Raw genomic sequence first — 16,133 nt, forward strand, 5'->3', positions numbered from 1 at the left:
ATTTTGCACATAAACAAATATCTTCAACAGAAAACAAATTAAGATCACGGAGGACCAACAAAGCATGCCATTTTGGTATGCTCTTGGGAATGAATGTTGCTGCATAGTGTACTCTTCCCCAGACCCTTGCTGGGCCAACAGAAGCATTATAACAACAACAATCTTCACTACTTCTGGAAGCCATAGGCATTCACAGTTGCTCACTTCAGTCTAAAAGCTTAAATTCTGCATGTGGTTATTGAAAAGTCTCTCAAAAATTGAGAACAGGAAGGAATGTCACTTGACATGTTTATTAACATACAAGTTGAAAGGACTATAAACAAAATTGATCCGATGCTTGAATATAAAAAGGAAACAAAATTCTTATTAATATTTAACAAAAGGTTAACTACTTCCTGAAGTGTTTAGGTTCAAAGAACGAAATTTGTCAGTTCCTAGAAGGAAATTCAAACAACACTTGGAAAAAAAGAACAGACATAGTCACGAGCCTGGCACATAATATGTCCTTCCTCAATTATGAGTTGAAGTGAGTGTCCAGCACAGGATACGAAAACTGGTTTAACTTAAACAGTCACCACTGAAAATTTCTCCAAGTATGAAAGCATCCTACAGAGCAAGACCTGTCCCCAGAAGTGCAACGTCGAAGGTGGACTGCGGCTGTGGCGGACAAGGCAGCAGCAGCAGCAGTGGCATTGGGGATGAACATCGGTCTTCAGCAGGAGGACAAACTGCCAATTGAAGCCAGAGAGTGGTCTTAAACCCTGGCCATGAAGATGATCATTACTTTCTTATGGGCTGGTTCCATTGCTGGTGGAAGCCCAACTTGGTCCAACTGGTGCATGCTGCTGGCTAGTGTGTGTTTCAATTGTTAGTTTGGTGTGGCTGATAGTAATGCCCTCTGACAGCCCACTGGCTGACTTCTTGTTGTGGTCTGGTCAGCTGCTGGTAGTGCTCTGTTGCAGGAGTTAAATGCCGTGGCTCACAGACCATTGGCTGTTGGCACTTTACGTAGGGTGCACCACAGCAGTTATCACACACCTTATTGATGTGGCTAGTGCCATAATGAACACCCACACTCATTTCAGATGTCTGAAACATGATTTATGTTCAGACATAATCTACTTATGGAGTCAGGTAGCAGCAGCCGGCCGAGACACAAGCAGCAACAGGGAAGTAACCAATATTGTGACTTTTACGAGTTCCTAACAAGGAACGAATTTTATGATATCATCTGTGTGCTTTAATACATTAGTTTCTAGAGTTTCTGCATGTTAATTTAATATCTGATAGCCACAGTTCACGCGTTTTCATTTGCATCAGAAAGTAAACCGATTTTGCGACATATTAAAAGTTCCTAATCAGCGGTGAATAATTTAGTTTCACCTGAGTCCTTTGGTAGTTAGGTTTTGAATCTCTGCGTATTAATATAATTTATTAGACACAGTTTTTGCATTTTCATCAGTGTCTACAGTAGAGTTGTGCAGCATGTGCCGATAATCTATTTATCTGCACAGTTCAGTTTTCCATGGTCTTTAGTGTGGGCACGGACTTTGTTGTGTGCAGATGCAAGCTGAGTTGGTGGCACTTTGCTCTCAGCTTCAGGCTGTGGTGGCCTCGGTTACACAACTTGAGACTGCAATGGATGGGCACCACTGTTGTGGGCTGGCCATGGGGATCCAATGTACGTCCAGCACATCCGAGTCCTCCGATCGGTCCTCGCTGGTGGACAGCACAGATCCTGCTTGAACAGAGGTTGAACCCTCACCTGTGGTTGAGTGGGAGGTCGCCCTGGGGCATAGCATGCAGTGAAAGACTTCCCAGGAGGCCGCACGTGAGGCCTCCCCAGTTTGTCTGACAAACAGATTCGAGGTGCTGTCTGTGCCTGACACTGTCGCTGAGCCTGATGTTGTCACCTGTCCTGTTTCAGAGGAAACCTCTCAGCCTGCGAGATACGGACAGTGACAGAGGGTGGGATTATTGATAGTTGGGAGGTCCAGCATTAGGGGCATTATTGGGCCTCTTAGGGACATGGCTGCCAAGTAGGGAAAGAAAACCATAGTGCACTCCACGTGCATACGGAGTGAAGTCATTCCAGATGTGGAATGGGTCCTCCCGGATGCCATGAAGAGCACAGGGTGCAGCCAACTGCAGGTGGTTGCTCATGTCGTTACCAATGATGTGTGTCACTTTGGATCAGAAGAGATTCTCTCTGGTTTCGAGCGGCTAACAGAAGTGGTAAGGGCTGCCAGACTTCCTTGCAAGATAAAAGCAGAGCTGACCATTTGCAGCATAGTCCACAGGACCGATTGTGGACCTCTGGTACAGAGCCGAGTGGAGGGTCTGAATCAGAGGCTCAGATGGTTATGCGACTGTGTAGGCTGCAGATTCCTTGACTTGCGCCAAAGGGTGGTTGGGTTTCGGGTTCAGCTGAATAGGTCAGGTGTCTACCGTATGCAGGAGGTGGGGACATGAGTAGTTGGGGCTGTGTGGCATGGACTGGGCAGTTTTTTAGGTTAGAGGGTCTCGGGAAAACACAAGAAGGGCTTGAATTACAAAGAGTGCAGGCCAAACACACGACACAGGAACCATCGGTATAACAGTTGCAAATTGTCATAGCTGTGATGGGAAAGTACCAGAGGTCCAAGCACTAATTGAAGGCACTGATGCTCAAATCATTATAGACACTGAACGCTGGCTAAAGCCGGAGATAATCTCAACTGAAACTTTTGTGAAGAACCTAATGGTGTTTCGAAAGGATAGGCTAAACACAGTTGGCAGTGGCATGTGTTTCTGTTAGAAGTAGTTTATCTTGTCACAAAATTGAAGTAGATAGTTCCTGTGAGTTAGAATAGGCAGGTGTCATTGTTGGTAACCAGAATAAAATAATAATTGGATCCTTTTACTGACCTCCCAATTCAGATTAGACAGTTGCTGAAAGGTTCAAAGAAAACTTGAGTTTGATTTCAAACACGTACCTGACTCAAACGAGTATAGTTGGCGGTGACTTTAATTTACCATTGATATGTTGGAGAAAATATATGTTTAATTCCAGAGGTACGTATAAAACATCATTTGAAATTGTGCTAAATGCATTTTCTGAAAATTATTTTGAGCAGTTAGTTCATGAGCCCACACACATAGTGAACAGTTGTGAAAACACACTTGACCTCTTACCAAAAAATAATCCTGACTTAATAACAAGCATCAAAATGGATACAGGGATTAGTGAACACAGGGTTGTGATAGAGAGGTTGAATATTGTAACCCCCAAATCCTCCAAAAATAAAATAAAAGTATACGTATTCAAAAAAGCAGATTAAAAATTCACTTGATGCCTTCCTGAGAGACAATCTCCACTCCTTCCAAATTAACAATATATGTGTAGACCAAATGTGGCTTGAATTCAAAGAGATAGTATCAGCAGCAATTGAAAGATACATACCAAATAAATTAATAAACGATGGAGCTGATCCTCTTCGGTACACAAAAAGTGTCAGAACACTGTTGCAGAAACAGCGAAACAAACATGCCAAATTTAAACAGACGCAAAAACCCAAGATCGGTGATCTTTTACAGAAGCTCAAAATTTAGCATGGACTTCAATGCGAGATGATTATAAGTTTCCACAATCAAACTTTGCCTCAAAACCTGGCAGAAAATCTAAAGAGATTCCGGTCGTATGTGAAGTATGTTAGCGGCAAGAAACAACTAGTGCCTTCTCTGCACAGTAGCAATGGAGATACTATTGAAGACAGCACTGCCAAAGCAGAGTTAGTAAACACAGCCTTCCAAAATGCCTTCACAAAAGAAGACAAAGTAAGTATTCCAGATTTCAAATCAAGAACAGCTCCCAACATGAGTAACATAGAACTAAATGTCCTTGGAGATGTGAGGTAACTGAAGTCACTTAATAAAAGGAAGTCTTCTGGGTCCAGACTGTACACCAATTAGGTTCCTTTGAGAGTATGCTGATGCATTAGCTCCATATGTAACAATCATATACAACTGTTTGCTTGACAGAAGATCCATACCCAAAGACTGATAAGCTACACAGGTTACACCAATATTCAAGAAAGGTAGTAGGAATAATCCACTAAATTACAGGCCCACATCATTAACGTTGATATGCAGCAGGATTCTCGAACATCAGTTGACCCTAAATAATGAGAGTCTGTGTGTGTGTGTGTGTGTGTTGGAGGTTTACGGGTGCTAAACAGCGTGGTCATCAGCGCCCAAACGCATAAAAACAGGAACACGTGTAGTGAAGGGACTAAGACGAACAGCGAACAAGGAGAACGGCTAAAAGACACAGACCTGACACAGTTCGAAATCCTCACATACAGAGGCAAAACAAGAGAAGGAAAACACTAAAAAGGAAAGGAAACACAAGGAAAAGAGAACAGAAACCGAAGGGAAACAAGGAGGGAATCGTGACTGGCTGACCTCTTACCTAAAACCTGGGTGAGCCAGTCACCCAACAGCACATTAAAACCTTCTCTTTAAAATCCGAGGCAACAAATTGGACAGGACACAAAACCATAAGACCTTAACGACAGCCATTGCGTCATCTTGTAAAATAGAGGGCAAATCCGGTGGCAAAGAAACCACTGCCCTCTGGACAGAGAATAAAAGACAGTCAAGTAAAATGTGGCGGACAGCGATCTGGACGCCACAAGAACTGCAGATTGGGGGGTCCTCCCGCCGGAGTAAAAAACCATGCGTTAAGGGACTGTGCCCAATGCGGAGGCGAGTGAGGAGAACCTCATCCCGCCTGCATGACTGGTAGGACGTACGCCACGGCTGCGTAGTGGCCTTGACCAGACTCAGCTTATTTTCACCGACCGCCAGCCACTCCTCTTCCCACTGACGCATAACGCGAAAACGCAGGAGGGAGGTAACAGCATGGAGGGGGACGGCACTTTCAGCAACATGAGGGAGGGAACATGCATCTTTGGCAGCCACATCCGCCAGTTCGTTTCCCCTAATCCCCACGTGCCCCGGCACCCAGCAGAAGGAAACCTCCTTCCCCTGCCGTTGCAGGTGGAGGAGGGCATCATGGATGTTCTGAACGACCGTATCCGTTGGGTACAAGTGTTGCATGGTCTGAAGGGCACTCAGGGAGTCAGAACAGATGAGGAACTTAAGACTGGGAACACGTCTTATCTGCTCCAATGCCCGCAAGATCGCAAACAATTCGGCATCAAAGATGGTAAACGCTGCAGGAAGCCATAACTTGACGACTCGATCAGGGAAAACAACAGCACAACCAACAGAGTCCCCCTGTTTAGAGCCATCCGTAAATACTGGTACATGGTCGGGATGCTGGTTTAAAATATCATAAAATAAGGAGGTATAAACAAACGCAGGAGTGCAGCTCCTCCAGTACTCTGACAAGTCTAAAAGGACGCTGGGCCTCTGGAGCAACCAGGGAGGCAGGCGAGTAAAACCTTGTCGTTGGGGGGTCACACGCTCCACACCAAGGGACTCAAGCAAATGCTTGGCATGAATCCCAAATGGTCTCATTGCCCTGGGATGACTGGAAAAGAGACGTTCCATAGGTGGTCGAGCAATGGTAGGGTACGCAGGGGAGGTAGGACAGGCAAGGAATTGACACACCCGTCGCACCATGAGGAGTTTCCGCCGGATGGCGAGCGGTGGTTCCCCGGCCTCAGCACACAGGCTGGGGAAGGGACTGGTACGGAAGGCACCAGTGGCCAGCCTGATACCCTCATGGTGTACTGCATCAAGAATCTTCAGATACGAAGGCCTCGCTGACCCATACACGGTGCAACCATAGTCAAGACGTGATCGGACGAAAGCCCTATAAAACTGCAGCAGACGTGCCCGATCTGCTCCCCAGGACCGATGGCTCAGACACTTCAAAATATTCAGTGCCTTCAGGGCCCGCACCTTGAGGTCTTTAAGGTGAGGCAACCATGACAACTTGGAATCAAAAGTGAGGCCCAGGAACTGCACAGTGTCGCTAAAAGGAAGAATGGTGTCCCTCAGACGCAATTCAGGGGAGGTAAAAAGACGTCGAGAACGATTAAAATGAACACACACACATTTGTCTGCAGAAAAGGTAAAACCTGTCTTCGCAGTCCATGCCTCTAATCGCTGTATCGTAAGCTGCAACTGCCGACTAGCAGTGACAAGACTGGAGGAAGAACAGAAAACAGCAAAATCGTCCACAAACAAGGAGCATTGGGCAGGATTCCGGATAGTGGATGTGATACTGTTAATAGCCGGCCGGTGTGGCCGTGCGGTTAAAGGCGCTTCAGTCTGGAACCGCGTGACCGCTACGGTCGCAGGTTCGAATCCTGCCTCGGGCATGGATGTGTGTGATGTCCTTAGGTTAGTTAGGTTTAATTAGTTCTAAGTTCTAGGCGACTGATGACCTCAGAAGTTAAGTCGCATAGTGCTCAAAGCCATTTGAACCATTTGATACTGTTAATGGCGACTGCAAAGAGGGTGACACTTAAAACGCTTCCCTGAGGAACACCATTCTCCTGCACATACAAATCAGATAGCACATTACCAACCCTATAACGAAAGAGGCGGTGGGAAAGAAAGGACCGAATGAAGATGGGGAGACGGCCACAAAGGCCCCACTCAAGGAGTTGATTGAGGATATGCCGGCGCCAAGTAGTGTCATACGCCTTATGAATGTCAAAGAAGACACCAAGACAATGCTGGTTACGTAGGAAGGCCTGCTGGATGGCCGCCTCAAGCAGGGTCAAGTTGTCAATAGTTGGACGACATCTCCAAAAGCCACATTGAGAGTGGCTAAGGAGCTGCCTGGTCTCGAGCAGCCATACCAGGCGACGGTTGACCATGCGTTCCAACGTCTTCCCGACACAGCTCGTCAAAGCAATACTTCGATAACTGCTGGGATGCATTCGGTCCTTCCCCGGTTTGAGGAGAGGAATCAAAATCGCCTCCCTCCACGAGTCAGGGTATGTGCCGGAGAACCATATCATATTAAAACAATTCAGGAGAACTTCCTTGGATGGCAGCAACAAGTGCTGCAGCATGCTGTACCGGATTTGATCATGACCAGGCGCAGTATCATGAGCAACAGACAGCGCCGAATCCAGTTCCCACATTGTGAAGGGGCAGTTGTAGGGTTCAGAATTTGGAGACCGGAAGTCCAAGTGACCCCTCTCAATGGCAGTTCGATAGCGGCAGAAATCTGGATCACAGTTAATAGTGGCGGTAGATTCTGGTGTCTGTGGGGTGATGGGAGGAAGAGGAGACGTCGACCGCACGATCTTAGCACTGGCCGAACGGACGACCGTGGTGCTGAAGGTCAGATCGCATGTCTGGGTTGCCACCTCCCTGGTAGTCCGAGGAGAGGCGAGGACAGTACTGTATTTCCCCGCTGGGAGCAGCGTGGGCTTCCTACTAGCCAATAGCTTGCGAGTTGCCGAGGTGGACACTTTCTCTTTGACCCGAATTTCTTGGATACAGCGTTCTTCCTTATAGACAGGACAGTCGCGGGAGGATGTGGCATGGTCACCCTGACAGTTCACACAACGAGGAGACGGAGGTGGACAGTCACCCTCATGGTCATCCCTGCCACAAGTGACACATTTAGCCGCATTGGAACAAGACTGTCGAGTGTGATTGAAACGCTGACACTGGTAGCAGCGCGTAGGTGTCGGGACATAGGGGCGAACAGAAATAACCTCGTAGCCCGCCTTGATGCGCGATGGCAGCTTAACACTATCGGAGGTCAAGAAAAGTGTCCGGGTCGGTACAAGGTCATTGTTGACCTTTTTCATGACCCTATGGACAGCCGTCACGCCCTGCTCAGCGAGGAAAGATTGAATCTCCTCGTCAGTCAATCCGTCAAGGGAGCTAGTATAGACTACACCACGAGACGAATTCAAAGTTCGGTGAGCCTCCACCCGGACAGGGAACGTGTACAGGAGTGTAGCCCGAAGCAGTTTTTGTGCCTGAAAGGCACTCTCAGTTTCTAGTAATAAGGTACCGTTACGCAACCTGGTACAAGATTTGACAGATCCGGCTATGGCATCTACGCCCTTCTGGATAATGAAAGGGTTGACAGAGGAAAAATCCTTTCCGTCCTCAGATCGAGAAACGACGAGGAACTGTGGGGCAGGCGGTAGTACTTTTGTCACTGGTGGCTGGTCATGTTTCCGTTTTTGGGCAGAAGTCGAGAGAGATGGAGTGAAATCCATTGCGGAGGAATCCCCCATGATTGCCAGCGTCTCCGATGACGCGCTCCTTCCTTGTGGGGACCCTCTCAGAGGGCACTCCCGCCTTAGGTGAATATTTACACCTCAGGTCACACCTCCCGAGAAACAGACGGAGGGACCAATCGGCATGGTCAGAAGGTATCAGCTCAGGCAATCACCCCTCCCTGGGCCTGGCCTTTACCAGGGGGTACGTGCGTGCCTTACATGTCTACCCAGGGCGGGGAATTACGCGTTACCCCGTCACCGGCTACGCGTGCGAACGCGTGGGTCGGCCTTCAGGCACGCACAAGGAGGAAGGAAGAAGAGGAAAAAGAAGAGAGAGAAAGAGAGAGAGGACAGACTGTCTCAAACGCTGAGGCGGAGACCAGAGAAGGCAGGGAGAAGAAGGCAATGAGAAGGCAAGGAGAAGAAGGCAATGAGAAGGCAAGGAGAAGAAGGCAATGAGAAGGCAAGGAGAAGAAGACAAGGGAAAGAGTAAGGAAGACAGTGAGGTGGAGAAGAGCAAAGAAAGGAACCAACCAAAGGAAGGAAGAAACGAGAAGTGAAAAAGCAAAATGACCGCAAATAGAGGTCGTGGAACCATCCGTCTCCGGACCCAGGCGCTAACGACCCCCTTAAGGGGGTGGGACTCCTTTTAGTCGCCTCTTATGACAGGCAGGAATACCTCGGGCCTATTCTAATCCCCAGACCCGCAGGGGGGACATAATGCCATGGTCACCTGGTCACACAGTGCACAGCGTGAAATGGTGGATGGTGTGTGAGCACAGCTGGGCAAGGGACCTACTGAGTGTACACTTCCAATCTCGATGCAGCCATGAGCTGCTTTGAGGAATTTTTTTTTCTGGAAGATTTTTCTATTACTGATGGGTTAGAAATTGAAGTGAATATCTTTGACATTCCATCAGACTGATAAATTTAGCAGACAGCCAAAATTTGGTTTAAAAATAATTGGGGAATGTGGGGACTAACTTGGGCCTGTGTGTACCTTTCACAACATCTACCTCCAGACCACGAGCTGATACAGCTCTGTTAACAGCTTGAGGAGAATAACATACTTTCTCCAGACAATTCCACATCCTACAGAGTGTTACCAGATCACAAATATAGCGTGACAGAGTTCTGAGGGGCAGCTGGGTTTACTGGCCACCTTAAGTGAACTACTCAGACTTAGTCTCTGCAGTAGCTGGCCAGCAGCCAGGTTTTATGTCCAAAACTGTATATTATCTTTCAAATAATAATAACGAAAATAGTAAAAGTAATGGCATGGCATATACATCAAACATACACTGAAAATATATCTGTATTGCTCCTGAAATCATCTCAATATTTTAAATGTGGGAAATACACATATTGTACATTCCACCTGAATTTTCCATTGTTTGAAATACACAAATCATGTATTCTATAAGGCAATTCAGGAAGAACCTGCTATATTCAGAAAAAAGACAGCACTGACACTGAGGGTAGCACTGACATTTACACATGAAGTGTTTTAACATTGTTACCAAGATATTCTGTTCATGGCATAAGATATAAGCTGAGAGAAATAAGATACTGGAAACCCCTAGGTGGAATACAAACAGTGGCAGAAGTTAAGGTAACCACTCAACATATAATTATGCATGGCTACATGGTCTCAGTATTGAGCAATGTAGCCTTTTGTTTATCCAAAAGCTTAAGAGTCCAATTTTCTTACATATCTGTCTACTGTTCAGTGCTATATGGTTAGTGCTGACCTTTACTCCTCCTACTGTCAATATGCACAAAGACATAACTAGGTAGAAAGTACTGCTTAGATGATCCTGCCAGCTTTATCACAAAAATATATACATGATCTCGTAATATAAGGGGTCATCAAAAGGCAATGTGGTGTATAACCACCGACATGTAGGCAACAGATTAGTGTGGCATTCATGTCTTCCAAGACACTCTAGCACCCACTCTATAGTTTTAATCTCTTCCCATGTGATTATCAGGCCTTCAGTGCCTTAAAGAAGGCCTTGAAAAGTCGAATATTCCTGTCAGACAAGAATGTGCAGCAGGTAATAATGGATTTATTCGTGCGGCAGGACACAGTGTTTTACCAAATGGGTACCTTCAACTGTTGCTTTGGTGGGATGCCTCAATGCTCATGGCAATTTTGCCTGATTGGCACACTAATTCTTGACTGTACGACCTTCAAACAGAAACTTTTTGATCATCCCTTATACAATTTATAAAATTCTACAGCCCAAATTAATGAACACCTGTAGTGTCAGAAAACACAATATCTGTGCAGAGATTATTGGGGTACACTCACTCCCACTTCACACTCTCCACCTCCCCATGTGATAAACCTCTCTCACCTGTAAACTAAAATCCAAATTTGGTATGATTACATGGCTCAAAATGCTAGAAAGTAATAAATCCCATTTTTTCCATACATTATGTAATATGATTTAAATGCTGGATGAAGCTTTGAATGTAATGGAATACAGAGCTCTCTAACATATTGTGCGTATACTGTCAGATCAATCATACCTGGACACTTACTAGCAGATATTAATATGAGGTGTGCCCCCATTCTTCCTCAGTAGTCAAAACCAGAGAAGGTAGTAATGTTGGACACTGGGGGCTAGAGCAAAGTTGATGTTCTAAGCCATCCCAAAGGTGTTCCACTAGGTCAGGTTGGGACTCTGGGCAGGTCAGTCCATTCCAGAAATGTTATTGTCCACAGACCATTGTCTCAAAGATGCTGCTTTATAACAGGGTGCATTTTCACGCTGATACGATCAATCATCGTCTCCAAACTGTTCCTGTACTACATACAATGCTGTAAAATGTGTTATCTTTCTGCATTTAGTGTTTTTTTAAGTTTGTTAAGGAGACCACACCTTAACCACAAAAGCACCCCCATATTGCAACATCGCTTCCTCCATACTTCACTGTTGACACAGTTTGCACAACACATGATGGCACATAATTTCCAAGAATTCACCAAACCCATTCCCTTCCATCTGATCACCACAGGGTACAGCACAGTTTGTAACTCGAAATTACTCATTTCCAGACATCCACTGTCCAGTGGCATTACTCTTTACAGTACCTCAAGCATTTCTTACTGTCTACTACAGAAATGTATGGCTTATGTGGAGCTGCTTGACCACTGTATTCCATTATCTTGAATTCCCTACAAAGTCAGTGAGTTAGCTGGATTGCCAGTAGCAATTTGCAACTCCATGAGTGATCCCTTATGTTGATTTCATCCAATTTTTTATCACCACTGTCCACAATGCTTGACACTGTCTGTGTGTCAGTGCATGAGGTCTGAATAATTGTGGTTTAGCTGTGTTTGTTCCTTTGCATGTACACTTCACAAATATATCACACACAGTCATCTTGGGCAGCTATAGAAGGGTTGAGATGTTAGTGATGGATATGCTACTCAGGTGACATCAAATAAATAATCTACATTCAATGTCATTTAGCTCTCTCGACTGACACTCTGCTGTGATTGCTTCTTACATTGTATTCTCCTCTTCCTTTTGTACTGGAGGATCTCTCTCTTGTGACATCTGGTGGCCACTTCTCCATCTACATCTATATCTACATCTGCATGATTACTCTGCAATTCACATTTAAGCGCTTGGCAGAGGGTTCATCGAACCACAATCATACTATCTACCATTCCACTCCCAAACACCTAAACCTTTCTGTTCGAGCTCTGATTTCTCTTATTTTATTTTGATGATCATTCCTACCTATGTAGGCTGGGCTCAACAAAATATTTTTGCATTCAGAAGAGAAAGTTGGTGACTGAAATTTCGTAAATAGATCTCGCAGCTAATACAAAACGAGCTGCCCTTTTTTGTACCCTTTCGATGTCCTCCATCAATTCCACCCAGTAAGGATCCCACACCGCACAGCAATATTCTAACAGAGGACGAACGAGTGTAGTGTAAGCTGTCTCTTTAGTAGACTTGTTGCATCTTCTAAGTGTCCTGCCAATGAAATGCAACCTTTGGCTTGCCTTCCCCACAATATTATCTATGTGGTCTTTCCAACTGAAGTTGTTCATAATTTTAACACCCAGGTACTTAGTTGAATTGACAGCCTTGAGAATTGTACTATTTATCGAGTAATCAAATTCCAACAGATTTCTTTTGGAACTCATGTGGACCACCTCACACTTTTTGTTATTTAGCATCAACTGCCACCTGCCACACCATATATTTTCTAAATCGCTTTGCAACTGATACTGGTCTTCGGATGACCTTACTAGATGGTAAATTATAGCATCATCTGCGAACAACCTAAGAGAACTGCTCAGATTGTCACCCATGTCATTTATATAGATCAGGAACAGCAGAGGTCCCAGGATGCTTCCCTGGGGAACACCTGATATTTCAGTTTTACTCGATGATTTGCTGTCTATTACTACGAACTGCGACCTTCCTGACAGGAAATCTTGAATCCAGTCACACAACTGAGACAATACCCCATAGGCCCACAGCTTGATTAGAAGTCGGTTGTGAGGAACGGTGTCAAAAGCTTTCCAGAAATCTAGAAATACGGAATCAACCTGAGATCCCCTGTCGATAGCAGCAATTACTTCGTGCGAATAAAGAGCTATCTGTGTTGCACAAGAACGATGTTTTTTGAAACCATGCTGATTAAGTATCAATAGATCGTTCCCTTCGAGGTGATTCATAATGTTTGAATAGAGTATATGCTCCAAAACCCTACTGCAAACCGATGTCAATGATATAGGTCTGTAGTTCGATGGATTACTCCTACTACCCTTCTTAAACACTGGTGCGACCTGCGCAATTTTCCAATCTGTAGGTACAGATCTATCGGTGAGCGAGCGGTTGTATATCATTGCTAAGTAGGGAGCTATTGTATCAGCATAATCTGAAAGGAAGCTAATCGGTATACACTCTGGACCTGAAGACTTGCCCGTATCAAGTGATTTGAGTTGCTTCACAACCCCTAAGGTTATGTAGGGTTCCCAATACTTTTGATCAGATCACTTACATAATACCATGTTGCTAACCTTCAATATTTAAACTGCTGCTTCAGTTTGTAATAATAGTCAGATGTTACTTTGAGCTTTACTTGAAAATGCTGCAGTGTCACACAATATCCATCTTGCAACTACAGCCAAATACATGTGATGCTGCTGCTTGCAATATGCTGAACTACTGACTCACAAGCAAGCATTTATTGGCAGTGTCTGATTGAATATCACTACTGTTGCCATTGCTGTTTTATTCAGTCTGATGACTGGTTTGAAGCAGCTCTCCACACTGGTCTATCCTGTGCAAGCCTCTTCATCTCTGTACAACTAATGCAACCTTCAGCCATTTAAACGGGCGTACTGTATTTGAGCCTTGGTCTTCCTCAACAATTTTTATGCTTCACACTTCCACAATCAAATCCATGGTTTGTTGATGCCTCAGGATATGTCATATCAACCAATCCCTTGTTTTAGTCAACTCACCACTGCTGAAACATGATATTACAACTTATGAAACTGTAAGGTCAAAGGTCACCAGCCTCACTTTGATTCGTGAGACAGGGGTAATGGGCACTACTCCAACAATATCCTGCAGCAACCTAACAGCACTCAAAAAGGTTCATGATCTGACCAGGGGAATATAAACCACAGCACTCTAATCAACACATCATTTCCACGAGGCTTCTTAATACTTTTCAGAATTCTTCACCAAGAGAAAACAGGATGACAGTTCAGAGTCAACAGATCAAAAGGCACAAAATATTTTAAGTTTGTGTGTGAATAAATGCAGTTTTTTGCCTCAATTAAAACAAGCAAAGTTTGTTTCACCAGTCTCCACCTTCTTCTTATAGCTAATCTCTCCACAATGAAATATGAGGCCTGTACCAGCCCAAAATGTGCATGGGCGAAGCCAACACCTACCTACAAAATCAGAAACTGATCATTATTCCAAAGCAATGCACTTTAAAACCATTGTAAGTTTTTTTTTTCTTTTTAAGAAAAACTTAATCATTGTGGTATTCTAACGTCTAATTTCTGAAACCAGCAACACAGAAACAGTACCTATGTCCTCGAGGACTCTTACCTTGCCTCCTAATCAAGAATGCTGCAGTGTATATCTAAGATTTCATGAGCTCCAGTCAGCTCCAGAAATTTGTAAACATTCAAGACTTTCAGCCAACAGTGGCAGTTGTAAAATGGTTGGCATTTTTCACTGGTCACCTCTTTTCTCTCACTAACAGCTCTTCTTTGGAAAGTATTTCCTCTTATTAGAACTCCACTTCATAATATTACTTCCAACTTTATAATATTGAAAAAATACCCAGCACAGACTACAATATTTGGATTGCATTTTGAGTCTCCACTACAGCTCACATTAGGCAAGTAATGGAAAATCATTTCAAGGTCATGGTCAAAGTGATGGTCTCTAACCCACAGAGATGATGAAAATTTTATCAGCTTCCAGCCTTCACATTATGAACAACAATTCTCACATTCCTCAGGCACAGTTGTATATCAGGCCACATTCAAAAAGACATAATTCCTCCTCCAAAAAATCTGCAGCAGACAACTCCTCCTCCAAACACTTCACTTTTCACACTTTGAAATAACGTGTTACAACATTTTTAAAAAATTCAGCTGAATGCTCAGAAATCAGTGTTTTTCCCTACAATTTCTGGTACATTTTACAAGATACTGTGTTAATTACACATAAATAGAATACCCTGGTAACTATTAAGAATAGTAACAGCATTCACAATAAAAGGACCACATTTTCTTAGTCTCTTCAGTACTGAAACTCTTGTTGTTTTGAATTATTCTTGGATCTTCATGCACAACCGTAACTTTTTCATTCTTAGTATATGGTTATTACTAGCAGTGGCAACATATGTCCTGCTTATTTCATGGACATTTTCAACATTATGTAAAGGTATCTAAAATGATGCTTACCTGTTAAGGTAAGCGCAGATTCCGTTCAGAACTTTGGAACTGAACTGGAAGTCTTCCCATTGCTTTGTGTAGTACACTAGGAGATTTTCATCCATAAGTTCAGCTCCCTCCTGCAAAACCAATTGACAACCAAATTTCACAAACATATTACAAAATAGTAGCCAAATGATGTATGAAACAAGTTAGTATTTCACATTGATACCTTACTACACAAATTTTCACCCAAGAGGTTTCCCACAAATAACATGAATCAACTTCGTTTTTTCAGTTGGCTTATATGTCACATAAAAAACTAAGCTTTTATGTGCAAAGAACTAAAATCACTCATAAGGTTGTCTGGTTACTCAGATACAAATAAAAAATGATACCTTTACACTGAGCAGAGCTGCCCACTTTGTACTAGAATTTTCTAACAGCCCACTTGTTCCATAATAATGGTGATTTATAAAGTAGTCAAATAACTTTGCTTTATAAAATTTATCAAGCAGAGTCCATAAGTTGACGCATATGATAATTACATGCCAAATATTTAACGTCAAAAATTTTTTGAAAGCCTAATGAAAATGTGCTTAAAAGCCTTAGGCATTACACCCAGCATAAATTCTGGAATACCCTCTAGGGGACTGTAGGGATCAGGTTGACCACCACTGACTACATCATAAGTTGTAGAGGCAGGACTGGAAGGAAGGAAGGAAGGAAGGAAGGAAGGAAGGAAGGAAGGAAGATTAGGGCTTAACATCCAGTCAACATTGGGGCCATTACATTTGGAGCACAAGCTTCAACTAGGCAAGGTTATTGGCAATATCCTTTTTAAAGAAATCATCCCAGAATTTGCATTAATCAATTTTTGAGAACCACAGTCTAATAAAGATGGTCAGATGAACTCTACTATTCTCAAACGCAAGTCAAGTGCCTTAACCACTACGCCACCTTGCTCAGCTATCAGAGAATGTCTAAGTTTG

The 16,133-nt window shown here is 43.9% G+C and overlaps 1 protein-coding gene across 2 annotated transcripts in view; it reads right to left on the reverse strand.

Moving 5' to 3' along the window:
* The window catches only part of LOC124555195 (cullin-1-like), a 231,548-nt gene that overhangs the window by 188,429 nt on the left and 26,986 nt on the right, over positions 1–16,133 (reverse strand). For both annotated transcript variants that reach the window (XR_006968526.1, XM_047129039.1), the window contains exon 4: positions 15,172–15,281. Coding sequence is in view for 1 of the 2 variants with exons in the window: in XM_047129039.1 (XP_046984995.1) it covers positions 15,172–15,281 (110 nt within the window). In the remaining variant the exon portion in view is untranslated. The remainder of the gene's footprint in view (positions 1–15,171; positions 15,282–16,133) is intronic.

This window comes from Schistocerca americana, chromosome X (genome assembly GCF_021461395.2).
Source record: "Schistocerca americana isolate TAMUIC-IGC-003095 chromosome X, iqSchAmer2.1, whole genome shotgun sequence".
NCBI lineage: Eukaryota > Metazoa > Arthropoda > Insecta > Orthoptera > Acrididae > Schistocerca > Schistocerca americana.